The sequence below is a fragment of the Muscardinus avellanarius genome, assembly GCF_963383645.1.
Source record: "Muscardinus avellanarius genome assembly, chromosome: 6".
In the NCBI taxonomy this organism is placed as follows: Eukaryota; Metazoa; Chordata; class Mammalia; order Rodentia; family Gliridae; genus Muscardinus; species Muscardinus avellanarius.
This window is the reverse complement of record NC_137791.1, coordinates 84,076,140-84,098,682: the sequence shown is the minus strand read 5'-3', so window position 1 is coordinate 84,098,682 and position 22,543 is coordinate 84,076,140. Positions and strand designations below refer to the sequence as shown.

General features: G+C 37.3%; 2 protein-coding genes across 2 annotated transcripts in view; one reads left to right on the top strand and one right to left on the bottom strand.

Annotated features, from left to right (window-relative positions):
* STAP1 (signal transducing adaptor family member 1) overlaps positions 1 to 7,632 on the top strand; it is a gene marked incomplete at both ends in the record, with an annotated part of 53,713 nt that extends 46,081 nt beyond the window's left edge. Inside the window, 2 exons of the mRNA XM_080697237.1 lie at positions 122 to 218; positions 7,553 to 7,632. Coding sequence (XP_080553363.1) covers positions 122 to 218; positions 7,553 to 7,632 — 177 coding nt within the window. The remainder of the gene's footprint in view (positions 1 to 121; positions 219 to 7,552) is intronic.
* Positions 7,633 to 12,525: 4,893 nt separating this feature from the next.
* The window catches only part of UBA6 (ubiquitin like modifier activating enzyme 6), a gene marked incomplete at both ends in the record, with an annotated part of 88,090 nt that continues 78,072 nt past the window's right edge, over positions 12,526 to 22,543 (bottom strand). The window contains 5 exons of the mRNA XM_080697620.1: positions 12,526 to 12,661; positions 17,729 to 17,823; positions 18,875 to 18,962; positions 20,333 to 20,460; positions 21,513 to 21,706. Coding sequence (XP_080553746.1) covers positions 12,526 to 12,661; positions 17,729 to 17,823; positions 18,875 to 18,962; positions 20,333 to 20,460; positions 21,513 to 21,706 — 641 coding nt within the window. The remainder of the gene's footprint in view (positions 12,662 to 17,728; positions 17,824 to 18,874; positions 18,963 to 20,332; positions 20,461 to 21,512; positions 21,707 to 22,543) is intronic.

The following is a 22,543-nucleotide window of genomic DNA, read 5'->3' as shown; positions in this document are numbered from 1 at the left end:
AGCGGGATCCTCCTGTCTCCGCCTCCCAAGCGCGTGGATTACAAGCTTGCGCCACCATGCCCAGCACGCCTGCTTTTTACCCAAATGATACTGAGCCTTCTCTCACTTTATTTTTATACAGGTAACACTCCCAAACCTTTTCAGTGTCATTGATTATTTTGTGAAGGAGACTCGAGGAAATTTAAGACCATTTATATATCCAACTGAAGATAACCTTGGTATGTGCTTTACTTTATATCTGTATTAAAGAAGTCAAAACCAAATTTCAAAATCCCTAATATGAATTATAACACCAGGCAGGTAGGAACTGTACCTTAGCTTTTACATTTGTCCTTTTGACAATCATATTATCACTAAGACTGTGAAAATAGGAAATTATCACTACATCCTTGTGAATGGAGTATAGATTTATTCTAGGGAATAAAAAGCCTTGAGAATACATTATGGTTTTCTCTGTCTCTCTCTTGTATTGGTGATTGAACCCAGGGGCATTCTACCTCTGAATCACACCCCCAACCCTATTTTAATTCTTATTTTGAAACGGGGTTTTGATAATTTGTTGAGACTGGCCTCAAACCTGTGATCCTCCTTCTCAGCTTCCCACCCACTGGGATTTACAGGTGTGCACCACCCTGCCCAGCCTCACTGTATCAAGCAAGTTTAGAGAAAAGGGAAACCCATAATCACAGAGAGTCCTAGAAACAAAACAGGAAATAGAGATGGTATGTCAACAATGTCAGATGTTTTAGACAGGATATAATGAATAAAGGAGTGACTTTGAGAATTGGTCAATAGGCAATAGATGGCCTAAAAAAAAAAACTTTTATTCTACTACAAAGGCTAAAGTCAGATGGCAAGATAACAAGGAATGAATAGGTAGAGAGAAACTATACATAAAGATTGTAGTTAGGACCAGCTATAGAATTTGTGGAGTCCTTGCTGATAAAGGAAGACTTTTAAAACAATGATAGCCGACTATTAAACCAAACATGGAACCCTGTTAACTACATTGTTCATTTGACTGTGAAATTGGCTGTTTGCATTCCAGTTTTGGGCAGAGCAAGGCAGGCCGAATGTGATAGTTTCTATTCTTTCCAACAATCCCTGCTACATGCATCCATTAAGAAAGCTGTAAGCAAAAGAGAGAAAATATCTCCACCTTGTTTGAATTTCAAGTTTTTAAAACAAATTCCTGTTCCTATGTCTTATGAGGAAAACAACTTTCATTTAGATTGGGGGCATAGTAACTGCATCAGAGGCATATTTTTTCCTCCTCCTCCTCCTCCTCCTCCTCCTCCTCCTCCTCCTCCTCCTCCTCCTCCTCCTCCTCCTCCTCCTCTTCTTCTTCTTCTTCTTCTTGGGTCTGGGGATGGGACCCAGGGGTATTTGACTTCCGAGCTACACTCCCTGCCCTATTTTTTATTCCTTGTTTTGAAACAGGGTCTCACTAAGTTTCAGAGGACCTCACTAAGTAGCTGAGGCTGTCCGCAAACCATGATCCTCGGGTGTCAGCCTCCCGAATGCTGGGATTACACGCCCAGCTCCAGAGGCATATTTCTGATCACTTCTTGTAAAATGACAACAGTACAGGACGTACAACTCTAGATTTGGTCAGTAAAATATATTAGTTGGGCTTTATGTAGGAAAACACCACCTAATCAAATTCTTTGGGAATGAGCTATTAATATAAGCTTCTCCCTTTCATCCCCAGAGAACAAAAGATTTCCTGTAACATTTTTAAAATAAAATTTTAGGAGAGAGGGATGGAAAATCCAACATAACTTTCTTTCTTCATGGGTGATATTTTATCATTTATCTAACACCATGTACCAAACCATCCCCTAAACATGGTGGTTATATATAAAAAGTTTGATTATGACTCAATGGGACAGAAACTTGGATAGGATTCAGCTCACAGTTCTTCTAGCCTCACTTGGTGTCACTCACCTGGTTTTGTCAGCTGCTTCACTGGGCCTAGATTGTCCTAGTGAGCCTCTCTCACATCTGGTGCTGCCTGTCAGCTGGGCATGACTGACACTCTCTTCATCTGGTCTCTAATCTTTTGTTGTTGTTGTTGTTTTTGTGGTGCTGGGGATTGAACCCAGGGGCATTCTACATCCAAACTAATCCCCAGCTTGATTTTTTTATTCTTTATATTGAAACAAGGTCTCACTGAGTTGCAAAGGGCCTCACTAAATAGTAGCTGAGGCTGTCCGTGAACCACGGTCCTTCTGTCTCAGCCTCCTGAAGGCTGGGATTACAAGCGTGCACCACCCTGCCTGGCTTCTAGTCTCTAATCTTTGAAGAGGTTAGTCCACACTTAGGTATTATGGAACCTTTTAAGAATTGTTTCCTTCACTCATCATGTGTGTGAGATTCATAAAAGTATTATTAGTACACTTTGTTTTGTTTTATTCTAGGGATTGAACCTAGGGGTGGTTTACCTCTGTGCTATGCCTCAGTCTAATTTTATTTTTTACTTTTGACACAGGGTTTTGCTAAATTGTTGAGGATGGCCTAGAGCCTGGGATTACAGCTGTGCTCCACGATGCCAGCTCTATGTGCATGTATATGTGCTAGTTATCTCAGCATCATTTAAGAGAGACCACCCTTTCTCTATTGCACTGCCTTTGTACCTGTGCAACCTCACTTTTTGTCTTTCATGGTGGGCATTAAACCCAGGACCTTGTACTTGAGAAGTATGTACTCTGCCAGTGAGCTACACCCAGCCAATCACAGTAAAAAGCTGATCAACCAGACAGGGATGGTTATATTAAGTACTGATGAATTTGATTTGCTAACATAAGAATTTTCATGTTTGTATTTGAGAAATACTGGCATGTAGTTTTCTTGTGAAAAAGTATTCTGTAGCACTGGGGATTGAAACCAGCAGCTTGTACATGGTAGGCAAATGCTGTCCAGTGAGCTATATCCCATTTTTTAATGTGGAACTGGGGACTGAACTAAGGGTGTTCTGCCTCTGAACTACAACCCAGCCCTCTTTTATTTTTGAAAAAAGTCTCAGCAGACTTTTGAAAAATTCACTTATTAGTTTCTAATAATTTTTCCAAGTTGCTGAGGGTCTCACTAAGATGCTGAGGCTGGCCTTGAACCTGTGATCTTCTTGTCTTGATCTCCCAAGTACCAGGATTACAGGCATGAACCATCTGCCTAGCCCTAGACCATTTTTCCCTTGAGGTACTGGGGATTGAACCCATAGGCACTCTTTTTCTGAGGTATAGCCCCAGCTGCCTCATATATGTGTATATGTGCCTCACATATATGTGTATATGTGTATATATGTGTATATATGTGTATATGTATATATAATGTTTTAAAACAGGGTCTTGTGAGGTTGCTAAGTCTCACTAAGTTGCTGAGGCTGGTCTGCAACTTTACTGCTTCAGCCTCTCAAGTTCTGACAAGTGTGAGCCACCACACCCTGCCGCCCAAGCCCTTTTTAAAACACTTTGAGCCGGGCGTGGTGGCACATGCTTGTAATCCCTGCGCTTGGGAGGCAGAGACAGGGGGATCGCGCTGGTTTGAAGACAGCCTTGCTGGCTTAAGAGACCCTGTTTTCAAATAAAAATATAAAATAGGTTTGGGAGTGTAGCCCAGAGGTAGAAGGGCTTTTTAGTACCACCAAAAAAAAAAAAAAAAAAAAAAAACCCAAAACAACAACAAAAACAAACAAAAAAACCCAAAACACTTTGAGACAAGTTCTTCATAAATTGCCCAGGCTACCATCAACTCTCCAATCCTCCTACCTCAGTCTCCTGTGTAGGTGTGATCTTAAGTGTCAGGATCATTTATTTTTTGTTTCAGGTATTTTCTCACTGTGAAAGTTTGTTTGGTTTTTACTTCTTTACTGGGGACATCTATTTATTTCAAAAGTGTATGATTACTCATAAGATATGGCTGCCTTAGAATCTGAAAATTTTAACATCTTGGTTATGGTATTGGCATTTGTTGTCTTTTCTCTTGAGAATTGGAGAAATGGTTCTCTCTCTCTCTCTCTCTCTCTCTCTCTCTCTCTGCAATCAAGTAATTTTGGATTGTATCTTGGACATTATGAATGTTATCAAGAATCACTGGGCCCTATTAAAATCCTTTGGGATCAGGCATGGTGGCATATGCCTGTAATCTCAGTGTTTGAAAGACTGAGATAGGATTGTAGGTTTGAAGCCAGCCTTTAGGCTTGGGGCATAACTTGGGTAGAATGCCCCTGGGTTCTATAAAACACACACACACCCCGGGTACATTTATATATGTAAAGCAGGCAATCATCCTGATTAGATGAACCATTTCGGTTTTCCGTTCTGTGGAAAGTAGTTCCAATCTGTCTTTAAAGCCTTTGTTAGGCTGCTTTTGGTCTATAAACCTCAGGTATGATTAGCCTAGGATTGGGCAATGGTTTATATCTTAGTTTAGTTCTCAAAGCCTTTGCTGTTTTGTGCATACCAGCTCAGAGATGAGCCTGGAACTTGTATCATCACATCATATACAAAACTAGGGGATGCCCTTTTCCACCTCACACCTCTCCAGAATTTGCCTCACTCCCTAGCTACACTAAGGACCATTTTTTCCTGGTCTTTTAATTAAAAAAACTGGCTTTCCCTAATCTGAGTACTGGGGATTGAGTCCAAAGCCTTAAAATGGTGAGCAAGCACTCTCCACTGAGCTACAGCTCCATCCTTTTTATTTTTGAAATAGGGTCTTATTAAATTGCCCAGGCTGGCCTTGAACTTGTGATTCTACCTCAATCTCCTGAGTAGCTGGGTTTACAGGTGTGTCCCATCAAACCTGGCAAAGGTTGGGTAGGGCTTAAGAATCAATAGCCACCTGTACTGTCATGTAGTTCTGTGAGATGCAGCCTGTCCAATCTCCCTAAAGAAATTAGAGGTAAGAAAGAAAGAAGTACTTCAAACTCCATCCTTGATTGCTGAGCCCGCTTTTCCTGATTTCTCTGGCCAGAATTTCCTCTTGACCTTTTGGGTGTCCACTCAACAGGGTAGCAACTCAAGTAGGGGCCGCCCTCAGAGCAGGACCAGAAAAGAAAGAAGGAAAAAACCCCCAAATAACTGAAAATGTGCTGTTGATATAAAATGGCAACCAATTTAGGAATAACCAGATTGCTATTGCTGTGTGACTGAAATGGTTGAGCTGGCTTTGTGATCAGGAACAAAGTTCTAACCCCCCGCCTTGCCAAGATTCCTCTGTGACAAGGGTTATGAATGACTTGAGAACAGATGGGATTAGAAAGGCATGCAGAAAAAAATCTTCAGATAATCAGAATTATCTTCTTACTTTCAAAAAAAGAAAGAGGATGAAAAAGTATGACAGAAAAATAAAAGGGAATGGCAAAAGAACCAAGAAAAGAAACAAAAATAAAAACTTGACAAATAATGCTGAAACTTTAGAAAAATTCTGGAATTCTACAGTTGTTGGAGAAATGAACTCAGCTTGGGGGCACAGTGGGACTGCTAGAGCATGTGGCTTTGATCCGTCTTGAGCTGGAAAGTGAAAGTTGGGGAGCAAGTAAGGGTTCAAATCTGGAGAATCTGGGAAAAGCTATTGTTTAAAATATTCAATGAACCAGGTATTGCGGTGCACGCTTGTAATCCCAGCATTCGGGAGGTGGAGACCGGAGGATCAGACAGCCTCAGCTACTTACAAAGGCCCTTTGCAACTCAGTGAGACCCTGTTTCAAAAAATAAAAAAGACTAAAAAATAGGACCAGGGGTGTAGCTCAGAGGTAGAAAAAAGAAAGAAAGAAAGAAAGAAAGAAAGAAAGGGAAGAAAGAAAACGAAATTGCCTTTGGTATTTGTTAACCCATATCAGCATTCAGCTTTATTTTTTGGACACCAAAAGTTAAGAGCAATGATGTAACTATAATAGTTGAAAATATTTCCTCAGATTATTTTTCCCCAGCTTCAGAAATTAGCAGTTTAAAAGCAACTTCAAAGCCAGGCACAGTGGTGTTCAAAAAATCTTGGTACTTGGGAGGCTGAGATATAGGAGGACCACAGGTTTGAGACGAGCTTCAGCAATTTAGCAAGAACCTCAGAAACTTAGGTTGGCTGGGGTGGATCTCAGAGGTAGAATGTCCCTGGGTTCAACCCCCAATACGAAAACAAAACAAAACAAAAAACAACTTCAAACTATAGAAGGGCAGCCAGGCGTGGTGGCGTACGCTTGTGATCCCCGTGCTTGGGAGGCGGAGACAGGAGGATCTCGCAGGTCCCAAGCCAGCAGTGCTGGCTTAAGAAACCCTGTTTCAAAAAAAAAAAAAAAAAAAAAAAAGTACAAAATAGGTCTGGGAGTGTAGCCTGTAGAAGGGTTTCCAGGAACCCCAGTATCACACACACACACAAAAAATTATATATCTGTTAGGGCAAATAAGGACGTTAAGGAATAAAGAAAAAGTATTTCTTAGAGATACACTTATTGGGAATCAAGTTATAGGTCTAGGATAAAATAAAAAATAAAAACTTAAAAGAAATCTGAGTATTCAGAATCTAATTACCTAATATTTATTAAACAAACCAGCAATATTCCAGACACAAGTGGAAAAATGAATTCCCATTGAAAATAAAGAGCCACTTGTTATTCTGTATTAGATCATTAATTTTTTTCCATCTGCATTTTCTAGGCTAAGAACACAACATAGAAGGGAGAAGTGAGAATTTGAAGAAAAATCCACCCATGACATGAAATAAAATGTAAACTGTCTTCATGTATCTTGATAATTTATACCTTCAAAAAGGAAGCTTTTACTTTTAAAGAAAATTACCTGCTTTCTTGATACTGATTTCCAAATTACTCACTTGCATACCAGAGTTAAACAATGCAGCACACAATTTTATTATTTTATCAGAATGAAAATGAATGGCTGGGAAATCATCAGCTATAGCTGTGGATTAACTTGTTGATACATGCATTCCTATGCTCTGAGATAAGTTGAAAATATATAACTTTCTAAATGGAGTTGTTTTTCTGGGTTGAGTTAAATTCAATTTCCCTATACAAGCTCTAAAGCAGATTCTCTAGTTTTAAATCCTACTAATTCTAAAAAAGAAAAAAAAAATAGCTGAAAACCAGAGATATGAAATGAACTAGAAGAAATCTTTCACAATGAAAATATTATATACCTCATAGTTTGCTATTGAAAATAAATGAAATTTATTCTTTTCCATATTCTTTCCTGGTGTTATCTTTTTGCTAGTTCAAAATAAGCCATGAATTTTTACAAAAGATGGTAAAAGGCTATAGAGGCTACACACACACACACACACACACACACACACACACACACCCTTGTCAAATGCAATGCAGTATAAGCTGATTATCATTACTCAGTTTTGTAAAAATATAGAACCCTCAGCCTCAGATTAGATCTTCTGAATCAAAATCTCAAGGATGTCACTTCATAATTTTCTCTGAAAACAAAATTCTAAATTAATTTTGATGGTAATACAATGTAGGGACCACATAATCAACTAATAATTAAGAGATATGGCCTATATTATAACCCTTGTTCTAATTACTTAGATGTTTGGCAGGGTTGCATCCTAGTACCCCGAAAACAAAAACATAGTAAAGAAGCTGGGCATAATGGTGAATGTCTGTAGTGCCAGTACTTGGGAGGCTGAGACAGGAGGATCAGAGGTTCAAGACCAGCCTCAGCAACTTAGTAACTCTGTTTCAAAACAAAAAATAAAAAGGGCTGGGAGTGTGGCTCCTAGGTAGAATGCCCAAGTTCAATCTCCAGTAAGAGAGACAGACAGACAGACACACACACACACACACACACACCAATAAGGATAAGAGGTTTAAATAACACAATTAAGAAACTTGAAGTAATTGATGTGTCCAGCACCCTGTCCCTTGTGAATACTAATATATATATATATATATATATATATATATATATATATATACACACACACACACACATATATATATATATATACATATATATGTTTGGTATAGAGGATTGAACTTAGGGGCATTCATTTTGAAGCAAGATCTCACTAAGTTGCTGAAGGTACTACTAAGTTGCTGAGGACTGACCTGTGATTCTTCTGTCTCAGCCTCCCAAGTACTTGGATTATAGGCATGTGCCACCATGCTTGGTACAAAATATCTTTTTTTTTAAAAAAAAGCATAAAAATTATATACTCTGGGATGTAAAGGGAGTCTCAAATTTAAGGGATTAAAATCAGAAAGATCTTTTTTTTCTCCTGGCCAAAATTCAACTAAGCTGCAAATTAAAATAACTATTACAGCTGGGCATGGTGGCATACCCTTGTAATCCCAGTACTTGGGAGGTTGAGACAGGATTGCAGTTTTGTGGCCAGCCTTAGGAACTTAGTGAGACCCTGTTTCAAAATGAAAAAAAAAAAAAAAAAAAAAAAAAAAGAACCCCAATAATGCCTGTCCTAGACTCTCCTACTTCAAAATGGACACAACAAAAGGTTGACCTCTTGATCTCTGTGTAATAATTGCCCATTATCATATCATTGACTCACTGTAGGAATGCTTGTCTTCACTTGCCTGGACACCCACCTGTTTTACATCTCTATACTCAGTGATAACATACACAGACAAAAATATTAAAAATAAAAATTTAGCCATGACAATCAAGGGGGGAAAAAGAGATTAAACTAATTGCCTCTTCTATTATAATACAAGAAAGCAAAGGTCTGCTGATTCAATAGAGATTAAGAAATGGGAAATTTCCCATGAAACTCATATCACAAGGTGATTTAAAAATGAGGGTATTAATAGAATTATATTTCTCTAAAATCCATAATGATGAAGTCCTAGCCCCTAAAGTGCTGTATTTGTTAATAGGGCCTTTATAGATGTCACTGGAATTAAAGGGAAAAAGTAAGTACAACTGATAAGAGCAGAAATTAGTGACTGAAAAATCAAACACAGAGACAATCAACAAACAAAATTTGAATCTTAGACCAAACTGGGCCAGGTGTGGAGGTGCATACCTGTAATCCCAGCACTTCGGAGGCTGAGACATGAGGAACACAGGTTCCAGACCAGCCTCAGTAACTAAACAAAACTGTCTCAAAATGGAGTAGCTGGGCGTGGTGGCACACACTTATAATCCCAGTATTTGGGAGGCTGAGATCTATTTTAAGTTTGAAATAGGGTCTCAATATGTTGCTGAGGTCTTGCTATGTTGCTGAGACTGGCTTGAACCTGTGAATCTATTATCTCAGCCTCTCAGGTTCCCTGTGCCCTCACACCCAGGTAAAAAACAAAACTTTTAAGACATGTGTGGAAAAAAAAAGGGAACACAAATTACCTATTGATAACTTATTCTTAGGGCTAAGATTTCAACTTCCTGATTTGTTTTTGAATCTGAAAAAGTGAAATATTTATAATACCCATATCTAGTAACTACACACTAAATGATTTGATATTTGCAGTCACAACAAATTCATAATTATATTCACTGTACTTGGAAATATTAGGTCAAGAGATTTATTTTTCCCTTCCAGATTTCAAGAGAACAATTTTCTGTCTTTGTTTTATTAAAATTATGGACAACTCTATGTAACATTGAAATTGAGTGGGGGTTGCAAAGGAGGTAAACACCAACCTAGTTATCAAAAGCTGCTTTAATCAACCGGCATCTTTGGGCGGGTCTGCTGAACATGGGGGAAGGGACCGATGAGCCATGGGAAGGGACCGATGAGCCATGTGGTCAGCAGAGGCGCATGGGGGAGCGGAAGTACCCCGATATTTAAAGTAGGGGGTTTGGGGTAGGGCTAGCCGTGTGGGAATGTTGATTCTCTTGCAACAACCGGAGTCTCATGATGCCTGGGGGCCTGTCTCGCGATGCTCGGGGAGTCTCATGACACCTGGCATCTCCACTCTGGCTTCCAGGTTCCACTTCCTGTCCCCACTGCGGGGTCCCGTGGGGGAAGGGAGGGACCTATCACTCTTAAGGCTGAACTTTTATGCTTTCACATCATCACAACCAGAATGTACAATAAATAAAATATAACAATACACATTTATTTCCAAGTTCTACCTTTGAGATAATTTATGAGAAACTTAACAGACATGTAACAACTGCTCTGAATTCTAAAAAGAAAAAGACTTTGGAAATACCCAAGCTGTAGGTAAGGGATTTATCACACTTTTCCCCCTGCTTTACTAATTATTCATTTTTGGTGCTGGGAATCGAACCATTGAGCATTCTAAGCATATTTTCTATCACTGAGCCACACCCCTGGTTCTTCCCCAACTATTTCAACAGAATTTCCAGGAGCCAAAGCACTTTGAAATATGCCCCCCCCATACTCAGCAAATGTTATTACCTCATTATTGCAAAACATGAAAGTTAGAAAAAACAAAAGCAACATTATCTACAAAATTAGTAGCAAAATCAGAATCTCTGGCGCCAACTACAGAACATGGTTTATAAAAGTACTTTCAAATTTCTTAATTTATTTTAATAAGTAAAAAATTATTCAGTAGAATTGTACAAAATCATTTTTGCACCTGATATTTCAATCACCAACAGCGATCTCATGGTACAGAAATAAACAAAACAACAAACTATCGTTAACTTTACCCTAGCTTCCTAGCTTAAACTAGAAGAGAGGAAGGCAATAATTATTACTTATAGAAAAAAATAAAATAAAGTGGTTGTGGATTTAATCACAAAATGAACTTAATCCTTGTTGATTTTGTTACATTTGTTAAAGCACAGATGTCTGTAAAAATGAATTGATGGCATGGTTCTACATTTACTTTCAAAGAGATGTTAAGAATTAAATAAAATGTAAGCAAGCTACTAGATCATATTTGAGCATTATTGAACGGCTACCTGGAAAATATCAATTACTGTCAGAGAGCATAAGACAAAGCCAAAGTAGAAGAAAGGCTTCATAATTCATAAGTCCTTCTATTCTTACCCTCTACAGTGAGGGGTCACAGGGCCTTGATATTCCTTCCTGAATTTTATGCAATGTTAATTTCAGTATTACATTTGAAATATAAACACTGAGAGTAGGGTATAATGAATAATAATTACTTATTTCAAAGGTAGCCATTTTTTAAAAAACTTATTCTATACTTCTTTCCATCTTTCAATGAACAGATTATTGTTTATTATACAAATTCATCTCTACTTTCAAACAGATTTTTTTCAACTGGATGATACTTTTACAAAAAGAAACAAAACATCTGGTTGACAAAGCAACATAAATGAAAAAGAAAAGTACTTTGTACAAAGAGATTCCAAACTGGCATAATACTCATGTGAATCTAGTTTTTAATTTATTGAGTATCTATTAATGGTCGGAACAGCAAATTAGAAGAAAAGGAACAATAGGGAAATGACTTCCTGAGGTTATATAATGCTAATTGCTTTAGAATGCATGATAGCCTTAGTAAAAAGAATCACCTATTTTCACTGAGTTTACAATATTAAACTGTTTACATAATTTTAATGAAAGCACTTATATGAACATCTGCAATAGTTTCTCTCAAGAAAAACCTAAAAAAATAATTTTTTAAAATTCTTGTCAATTTTGGGATTAGGGAAAAAAATATTCCCCTTAAAGTATAATTTTTGTTGTTGTTCATTAGGTTGCTGAAAGGAAAAAAAGAATCAAGACTTTACTAATAACGAATTTTTAATTTCTAGTTTTTTTCTAACATCCCCTTCACAAAACCTTATGTACTGTGACAATCAGAATTAGAGGTCCAAATAAATAAAATACCAACATTAGAAGGCATACTTAAAGATTAAATGGTTAGCCACATTTATCTGTTCACATTCATGGATTTTCAAGAAGGCTGTCAGAATCTATATAATACTATTCATGTTAAGTTCAAGTTACCATGTGTCATTTGACCGTTCATGGCTTACAACACTGATGATATCAACAATAATCCTGATTTTGGGAAGACAGTGATATACTAGCAGAGGTAACAAGATAGTAAATTGTACTTACACAATTTAAAATCTCTATGCTTTATCTACTGCTACCATATTTCCTTTTCCACTGGTATTAAATTTTCAAAGACTAATTCTTTCAAAGATGTAGGATGATATTCACTACTCATGTTGAAAAGTAGATCTCAAATACTAAATAGAAATGAAATTTATAAAATAGGATTAAACTTTCTGGATAGCTGCATTTAATACTTTCAATTTCTTGATCCTTTTTTCTTCTGGTCATAGATAAATATTTTGTTCCTTCTTTTCATCCACAGAACTTAATATACAAATCTGTTGTAAGCATTATAAAATGGTATTCCAGTTCAAAATTCTTGTGATCACAGCCACATGTGAAGCATTAGATAACTGCAGAATACGCTCCAAAATGTTTTATAATTCTTCAGTGTAGTTTTCTACTGATGTTTTCCTTAAATTAAGGCGTCATAAAAAATCCATAATATTATGAGCTGATTGTTTTTTAGCTTCTGAGTTAAGTGCACTCTTTCCAAAATTAAGTAGTCTTGGAGTACCTTTAAAACAACTTCTATTAATCACTGTCATGACTGAAGTAGTATCTTACTGGAGGTCCTGGCAAATCTTCATCTCCATCATTGTCCGGGGCAAATGACACAGTAAGATCTACATACTTCTTTTCAGTAGAAGGTTTCACAAGTTTGTGCATTCTAAGAAAAACAAGCAAGGATGAACACTTTAATAAATTCTACAAAATGAACAAATGATTTGTTAACTAAGGCTATGCAGAGGATTTGATTTGCATTTAGACTTTAAAATCTAGTAATGTGTCTACTTTTATTTTTTTATTTTTTGCAGGTCTAGGGATGGTACCCAGGGCATTCGACCTCCAAGCTACACCCCCTGCCCTATTTTTATTCTTTAGTTTGAAACAGGGTCTCACTGAGTTGCAAAGGGCCTTACTAAGTAGCTGAGGCTGTCCACGAACTGCGATCCTCCTGCCTCAGCCTCCCAAATGCTGGGCTTACAAGCATGTGCAACACGCCCGGCTATGTGTCTACTTTTCTATATTAATTTTTCTTTACTAAAATCTCTGAATTCAATATATTCATTTAGCTAACAATGAATAATTTTTGACCACTGCTTGTAATGATAAATACTATTTACTGAGACACAAAAACCCCACCAATATGTAAGCAATGATTTAAGTTATTTTCTTATGTTCCCTATTAAGTTTTAAAGTATCATAAATTCTCTAGCACTTCTCTGTAAAAAATAAAAAAATGCAAACTTGATTATAATCTTAAAATATAAGTTGTTGCCGGGCGTGGTGGCACATGCTTGTAATCCCAGCATTTGGGAGTCTGAGACCAGAGGATCGTGGTTCGCAGATAGCCTCAGCTACTTAGGGAGATCCTCCACAATTTAGTGAGACCCGGTTTCAAAATAAAGAATAAAAAATAGGGCAGGGGGTGCAGCTTGGAGGTCGAATGCCTCTGGGTTCCATCCCCAGACCGCAAAAAAAAAAAAAAAAAAAGTAAGTTGTTTCCAGTCTCCTTCCAATCTATACAGTAGCCAGAATTGTATGTATGTATGTATGTATGTATGTATGTATGTATGTATGTATGTATTTGGGTGGTACTGGGGTTCCTGGAAGAGCTTCTACCTCCGGGCTACGCTCCCAGACCTATTTTTACATTTTTATTTGGAAACAGGGTCTCCTAAGCCAGTGCACGTGGCTGGCTTCGAACCTGCGCGATCCTCCTGTCTCTGCCTCCTAAGCGCGGGGATTACAAGCGTGTGCCATCACGCCCAGCCAGAATTCTCTTTAAAAGTTAGATTTTAGCCAGGTGTGGTGGCGCACGCTTGTAATCCCAGCATTCAGGAGGCTGAGACCGGAGGCTCGTGGTTCGCAGACAGCCTCAGCTACTTAGTGAGGCCCTCTGCAACTCAGTAAGACCCGGTTTCGAAATAAAGACTAAAAATAGGTCAGGGGCTATAGGCTCAGAGTTTGAATGACCCTGGGCTCCACCCCCAGACCTGCCCCCCACCCCCCAAAAAAAGTTAGATTTTATTCTGTTGCCTAGTGTTATTATATAGTGTGATAGTGTGCAGCTACTTCATGCCAGGCTCTTAACTATTTAATTCTCAATAATAGCTCTTTCCACTTTACAAAGAATTCATTCGAAACATATTTTAATTTTTATACCATTTACTGTCACCATATCATCTTTGAGGTCATTCCAAGAATATCTGAAATCTCAAGAGACATGCACATTCCTTTTTAGCTGCATGTACTAACGCAAACTCTTGCTTTTGCCAAGAATGATCCCTCTTCAAAGATAACTTGAATGAAATCTACCCCAAGCTACAAGTTTGAGTTATAATTATCATGGTAAACTATAAACTTTCATTTATAATGATTTAATTATATTTTAGTTAACAATGAAAATGCCAATTTCTCTTAGAAGACTATGAACTCTTGGAAAAAAGTACTATCTGTATAATGATAAATATTAACAGGGGTGGCAGTGCCTGCTGTAATCCTAGTACTTGGGACACTGAGAAAGGAAGATTGAAAAGTTCAAAATCAGCCTTATCAACTCAGAGAGATCCTGCTTTGAAATAAAATAAATAAATAAATATAAAGGTGTGGGGGTATAGTTCAGAGGTAAAATGCCAGAGGTCAATTCTCAGTAACTAGCACATATGCACACACATAACGTGCTCCCTCTCCTCCCCCCCTCCATATTAACAGAGTAAAGTTTACAGAATACTTCTTCCTTCTTCCATGCCATTACACTGTTAGGCCTTACTATTCTTCTTATGTTCAACAGTCATGTGCACAATCATTCTTACCCACGTGGATAGAAAACCAAACTTCAAAAGCTACACAAGAGTGGGGTGTGGTGGCGCACACTTATAATCCCCACGCTTAGGAGGCTGAGACAGGAGGATCGCGCAGGTTCGAAGCCAGCCTCAGCAACTTAGTGAGACCCTGTTTCCAAATAAATATAAAATAGGGCTGGGAGTATAGCCCAGAGGTAGGAAGCCTCTGGGTTTCACCCCCAGTACAACCAAAAAAGAAAAAAAAAAAAAAGCTACATAAGGTGACAAAACAATTAGCTGTGTAGGTATGTGAATCTAGGCCTTTCCAAAGTCAAGATACATTTAACCACAACCTAACTGATCAACCTGGTTGATCTAAAATGTCCAGCCACTTAATAGGTAATCAATATCTGTTAAATAAACAATGTAATAAAAAGGGATATTTTTCATAAAATTGGAGACACCAAAATCAGCTCAAACTTTTATCTTATTTGCAGCAAATTTTAAATTTTGCTAGTTAATAAACTTAATCCCTATATTATTTACTCCCATCTTGGTAGCCTACAACAAAAGAATTATAACTATAGCCAGGTGTGATGGCGCACGCTTGTAAGCCCAGTACTTGGGAGTCTGAGACAGGAGGTTTGAAGCCAGCCTCAGCTACTTAGTGTGGCTCTCAGCAGCTTAGTGAGACCCTGTTTTCAAATAAAATGTAAAATAGGTCTGGGGGTGTAGCCAAGATGTAGAAAGCCCCTGGGTTCCATTCTCAGTACCACCAAAAAAAAAAAAAAAAAAAAAAAAAAAAAGACTGCAATTCTAAATTTATCAAAGACACACAGGGATACTAATGAAAAATGATAAGGCAAATTAACACCTTAGCTAATTAAGACAATTATAGTTCAAAAATAATTACCTTTGCCACCGTGGTACTGCACGCTTGTAATCCCAGCTTGGGAGGCTGAGACAGGAGGATAGCACAGGTTTGAAGCCAGCCTCGGTTACTTAGTGAGGCTCTCAGCAACTTAGTGAGACCATGTTTCCAAATAAAGTATAAAAAAAATAGGTCTGGAAGTATACCCCAGAGGTAGAAAAGCCCCTGGGTTTCATCTCCAGTACTACGAAAAGAAAAAAAAAAAGAAGAAAAACAAAAACTTCTTCAATTGATAAAGATAAAGCTGACAGGAATGTTAAAGAAAACCATCATGCAGAGATTCATGTATTCTTATTACAATTATTTATCAATGCCTATTATGTGCAAGGTATTGAAGTGCTTGAGATATAACAAATACTGGATCAAATAAAGATTTCTGCCCTGAAACTTTCTAGTAGGAGTGAGTGGGAGGAATGACACAAATATTTAACAAATATAGGCAAAATATATAGTAGTCACAAGACATAAGTGCAGTGAAAAAGAAAAGCAAAACAAAGGGGGTTGAGCTTACTAGACTGGTGTGGGGAATAGGATGCAGCACTAAATAATTTAAAAAGGCCTTTTAGGAAGTACAAAAACCAGAAGTGAGAATCAGACAAATCACTATGTCAGAAAGAATTACAAGCAGAAGAAATAACTAGAGCAAAGGTCCCATGTTGGAGTATGACTGGAGTACTCAAGAAAAAGTAAGTAGCAGTATATTTGGAATATTATGAGTGAAGGGAAAGAAGTAGGAAAAGAACTTAGGTTAACTAGGAACCAGATAATTTAGTGCCTTGTAGACCTTTGTAAAAAAAATTCTGGCTTTCTTTAGTTCCCTTTCTTCCTTTCTGTTGCTGATCAAATGCCATCTTACCAGGTGAGATATGACAAGCAGAGGGAATTATCTAGACTAATAAATATAACAACTCTTTTTTCTTTATTCTCTTTATTTTCTCAATAGCACTTACCACCGTATGACACGGTTGTCTAGGTGTTACATTCAATTTCTCAAGTGGGGGGTGGGATTTACTTTTGCTCATTGCTGTATCCCTAATTTAGCTTAGAACTTATAGCATATGGCAGGCACCTTGTAACAAAAATTTGTTGAATAGATGAATAAAAATAACTGTTTTCTTTTGTCTTTGAATCTAGAGGCATTCCAAGTCTTAACTGTACTCCCAGCCCTTGTTATTTTGAAACAGGGTTTTACTAAATTACTGAGGCTGACTTTAAACCTTGATTCTTCTGTCTCAGCCCTCCAAGCACTGGGAATACAGGTGTGTTCCACCGTGCCTGGTTGGCATTTTTCTTTTTTTTCCTTTTTGCTGTACTGAAGATTAAAATAAGTGCTTGGAAACACTATGTAAGTACTCTACTACTGAGCTACATGACTAGTCTTTTTACTTTTAAAATTTTGAGGCAGGTTCTTGTTAATTTGCCTAGTTTGGTCTCAAACTTACTCTGTGTGTGTGTGTGTGTGTGTGTGTGTGTGTGTGTGTGTGTGTATGTGACACTGGGATTGAAACAAAGGGTAGGTCTACCTCTGAGCTACACTCCCATCCCTATTTTGATTTTAATTTTTTAGTATTTGAAACAGGGCCTCAAAGTGAGGACCTCACTAAGTTTTTGAAGACAGCCTGGAACTTGTAACAGCCTTCCATATACTGGGATCAGAGGTTTGTGCTACCTGGTTTGGCATTTCTGTTTTATACTTCAGCCTCATAAGCTTGGTTACTCTGAGTCCACATAGGAGGTGGATCAACTTTTACTTAGTATTGACCAAATCAAGTTTCTAAAACTGTTAGATGAAGACCTGAATCTCATCTACTATTAATTTACAAGGGTATTATAATCCTACAAATATATTTGAGAGATAGCCTGTTGGCCTCCCTCCTGACAGATTCCATCTTTAATGCCATTAGGTAATAGTAATGCTTTTATCTGCTTTCAATAACTTCTCTATTTAATTTTCCTACGTGCATCCAGAACAAAAGATTAATTAAGGATTTTTTTGCATATAATGTGTGATACTTACGTTAACTTCAATCTTTTTGCATGACCAGGCATTACAGGAACATAAAGCATTTTTACTCCCTGCACCACCATTGTTGGCTCAATTCCATACTTTTCCTATAAGTAAATACCCAATAGAGAAACAATCAAAATCTCATTCGAATATAAAAAGCTTGGGCAAAAATGTTTTATTACCAGTAAAAAGAGAGCAAACTGATGTTAAATAAAATCTGTACCTTACAATGATATTATGAATAAAACCACAGTACTTTCCTCTTATCTGTGATTTTGCTTTCCATAGTCAGAGACTGAAAATATTAAAGTTAAGATTCCAGAAATCAACAATTTAAAAGTTTCAAATTGCGTGCTATTCTAAGAACCATGAAGAAATGTTAAGCTATTCTGTTCTAACCTACTCAGGATGTGACTCATCCTCTGGTCCAGCATATCAATGCAGTGTATGCTACCCACTCATTAGCTGCTGAGGGAGGAATCTTAGTTATCAGATTACCTGGTGCAGTGCTAGTGTTCAAGTAACCCTGTGATGTTGGCAATTCAAACATGCCAAAGAAAAACCATACACTGCTTCCTTTAAATAAAAAGTTGAAAGTTGTCAACTTTGTAAGAAAAAACAATACTATGCTGAGTTTGTTAGGATCTACCACAAAATAAGATACTTCAAAAAAGAGGTATTTTTATTATAGTTTTATTATAATTGTTTTTAAAATTATTATTTTTTTATTTTTTTGGCGGGCCTGGGGATGGAACCCAGGGGCATTTGATCTCCGAGTTACATCCTCTGCCCTAGTTTTTATTCTTTATTTTGAAACAGGGTCTCACTAAGTTGCAGAGGGCCTCACTAAGTAGCTGAGGCTGTTCGTGAACTGCGATCCTCTGGTCTCAGCCTCCCAAATGCTGGGATTACAAGCATGCGCCACCACGCCTGGCTGTTTTTTTTTAATTATCTCTGTTAATCTCCTACTGTTCTGAATTTATAAATTAAACTTTAACATAGGTATGTGTACACAGGTGAAAATGCATATATAAAGCTCAGTGCTATTTGCAGTTTCAGGAATCCCACAGGGGCCTTGGAACTTGTCTTCCAATTTTAAAGAGGGACAACTAGATTCAAAGCTACTAATGAACTAAAATGAGCAAAAAATCTCACTTTGACTGCATTTATGAAATCCAAGAGGGTGAAGTCTTCTTTTCCTTGTACAGTCCATCTATCCCAAATTGTAAATGATATTCCATTTCTGCAATAGAAAAAATTCAGAACATTTAAATTTTCTCCTTCCTTCCTCCCTCTTTCCCTCCCTCTCTCTCTTTCTTTCTTTCTTTGGTGGTACTGGGGTTCCTGGAAACCCTTCTATCTCCGGGCTACACTCCCAGACCTATTTTATACTTTTTTTTTTTAAATTTGGAAACAGGGTCTCTTAAGCCAGCATGGCTGATTTTGAACCTGCGTGATCCTCCTGTCTCCGCCTGCCAAGCATGGAGATTACAAGCGTGTGCCACCACACGCATGGAGATTACAAGCGTGTGCCACCACACCCGGCTCTTTTTCATTTATACTAAAAAAATCTCCACAGCTCATTATTCGTTATCTACCTAGAAATGAATGTGACAAAAAAAAAGGAATATAAGAATTGTAAAATCTTCCATATTTCTCTATAACACCGTATAGGTAACCACTTTTATTCATACCTCTCAGTGTCCCATTAGAAATCAGTATGTCTAAGAGAATGCTCTCTCTCTTTTAAACAGTTGGAGGGGCCGGGCGTGGTGGCGCACGCTTGTAATCCCCACGTTTAGGAGGCAGAGATAGGAGGATCGCGCAGGTTCGAAGCCAGCAGCGCTGGCTTAAGAGACCCTGTTTCCAAATAAAGCTATAAAATAGGTCTGGGAGTGTAGCCCGGAAGTAGAAGGGTTTCCAGGAACCCCAGTACCACCACCACCACCAACAAACAAACAAACAAACAAACAAACAAACAAACAAACAGTTGAAGGGGTTTATTATGTGGATGGTCCAGTTTCCTATTACTGGACATTTGGGTTATTCCAATCATTGGCTATTATAAACAATATGAAAATTAAGAATTACTATCTTGAAAACTATATATATTGTGGTGTGCAAATATATCTGCAAGTCTGATAGTGCCATATTTTTCCTATTACTGATTATACTATTTTGTATAATCATCAGTGAGTGCCTGCTCTCTCATATCCTTGCCAATATAGTTTTTTTGAAGTTTTTGGTTTTTGCCAATCAGAAATGTGAAAAATAAAGGAAACTGTTTTCTTTTGTCACACACAGCTTGGGAACTTAAGATCCTAAATCTCATGACCCGCAAACACCACAGTGTCTTCTAATTTATCTAAGTTAAGTAGAGATGAAACCATAAATTATAATGTTAAATAGTGTAGCAGATCAAATACTATGAAAATTGTTTGGCTAGTTTGTTCAGAAATGCTTCACAAAGATAAGGTTTGATCTGGTCTTGAAGCAATGGCAAGGATTTAGTTTACATATGAAAAATAAAAGGAGGATATTTTTCCCTTATAAAGGATAAAATTAATATTATTTCACTACCATTGTGTAAGTAAAATAGACCTGCATAAATACCTGATTTCAGTTTTTCTCACTTCAGATGTCTCTGTCAATACTATAATAGGGATGGCTAGGTTAAGGAAACAATTTTTGTAAGCATCAAATGGATAGCCACCAGTTACTTTCATCATCTCCAAGGCAACCTAAATAAAAGAAAGTAATTTGATTATAAAAATACACTAAAACTATTTATGACTTTAATGGATCTATTCAGGTTTCCCAATTTCTTCACAAGTACTTCATAAACAGTGAAAACAGAATTGTGCTGGAGTAATATAAATTTCTTATAGTCCTTTATATATTTAGTATATTTTACTTTCAAATTTTCAGTCTAACTGGGGTGTGGTAGTGCACACTTGTAATCCCAGTACTTGGGAAGCTGAGACAGGATAATCACTGGTTCGTGGTCAGCTGAGGCTATTTACTGAGGCCCTCTGCAACTTAGTGAGGCTCTGTTTCAAAATAAAGAATAAAATAGGGCTGAGAGTGGAGCTCAGAGGTAGAATGCCTATGGGTTCAATCTCTAGTATTGCAAAAAGAAAAAAAATCAGTCTATTTAATCTATGTGATATTTTTAAAAACAGATGTTAAAACTAAAAAAAAAAAAAAAAAAAAAATACAGCTTGTGTTACTGAGGACTGAACCCAGGGCCAGTCTACATCCAAGGTACACCCCTAGTAGCCCTTTTTAATTTTTTGTTTTGAAATAGGGTCTCACTGTTTTCTAAGAGTCAATGTTGCTGAGGCTACCCTCAAACCTTCAATCCTGCTGTCTCAGCCTCCCAAGTACTGGGATTACAGGCATGTACCACCATTCCTGGCTTAGAATAATTATATAATATAGTGTGATGACTAGGATTATACAAAAGGTTCTTAATTACTCTAAGATTAGGATAATTCATTTATTAAAAAGAGTATCTGCTTTGTACGAAGGATACAAACATGATCGAGATTACTGTCTATAAAAATTACAATTTACTTTGAGCTTATTTTTAATGTTAAAATTTTTACATATAAAAAATTCAAGATGTAGATTATTGTATTTTCAGAAATATCTTGAAATTTTTGGTTACAAGAGCCATATTCTTCCATTCATCTCTAATATATGAGAGAGGGAGCATTTGGGGTTGGTATGACAGGGAAGACAGGAAATACGTAATGAAAACAAGGCATTTTTACTTGAAGACTAAGCTTACCAAACCAGAAACTGCAGCTGTAGATGTTGCTATAGCAGGTATAATTTTACCAGCTATGCGCTTTGTTTTGAAACGGTCAGCTGGTTCAATGTTGTACATTTTGGCACGAAGATTGGATGCAGCTGTGATAAAATCTATGTGTCCGTTACTATCATCATCTTTTTCAAATGAAATCACTGCCATCTGAAGGTCACCTGATCATAACAACCACAAGAATAAAGTTCCCTAGTAAGTGGCAAAACTCTTGCTGAGTAAAGGTTCATTACTTTAAGAAATTCTTTTATATATCTAAGTATACTTTTGGTCCTGGGCATAGGATGTTTTACCTCCAAGCTATACACCCAGACCTTTTTTTTTTTTGGGTGGTACTAGGGGTGGAACCCAGAGGCTTTCTTCCTCTGAGTTATACTCCCAGACCTATTTTATATTTTATTTGGAAACAGGGTCTCACTAAGTTGCTGAGAGCTTCACTAAGTGTAGTGGAGGCTGGCTTCAAACCTGTGCGATCCTCCTGTCTCAGCCTCCTAAGAGCGGGGATTACAAGCATGCACCACCATGACCAGCTACACCAGACCTTTTTAAGTCAGTGCTTTGCTAAGTTTTTGAGGCTAATTTTAAGCCTGCAATCCTCCTACCAAGTATCCGGATTGCAGGTATGTGACATTATGCCTGGCTTCCTTTTTCACATTTAATTTAAAACAACTAAAACACATAAAAAGATTCATACAACTAAAGTTATAGAAGGATATGAAAATGACAGCCTTAATATAATGACTAATTAGAGAAGTTTCTATATTAAGAAAACTTTTTAGAAAAAAGCAAAATAAGAAAGCTAAGTACCACATATCTGCTGCCAAGTGGTATATAATACAAAAACCAACATTTTGTATTGCTCAAAATTTATAAATCCTACTCTGAAGCAATTTCCCTCTGTTTGAGTCAATTTATCATGTAAAAATATGCATTTAAAAATATTTCTAGATCAGGCTTTCCAAAATTTTTCTATTGATCATTTATTCTGGTACTAAGGA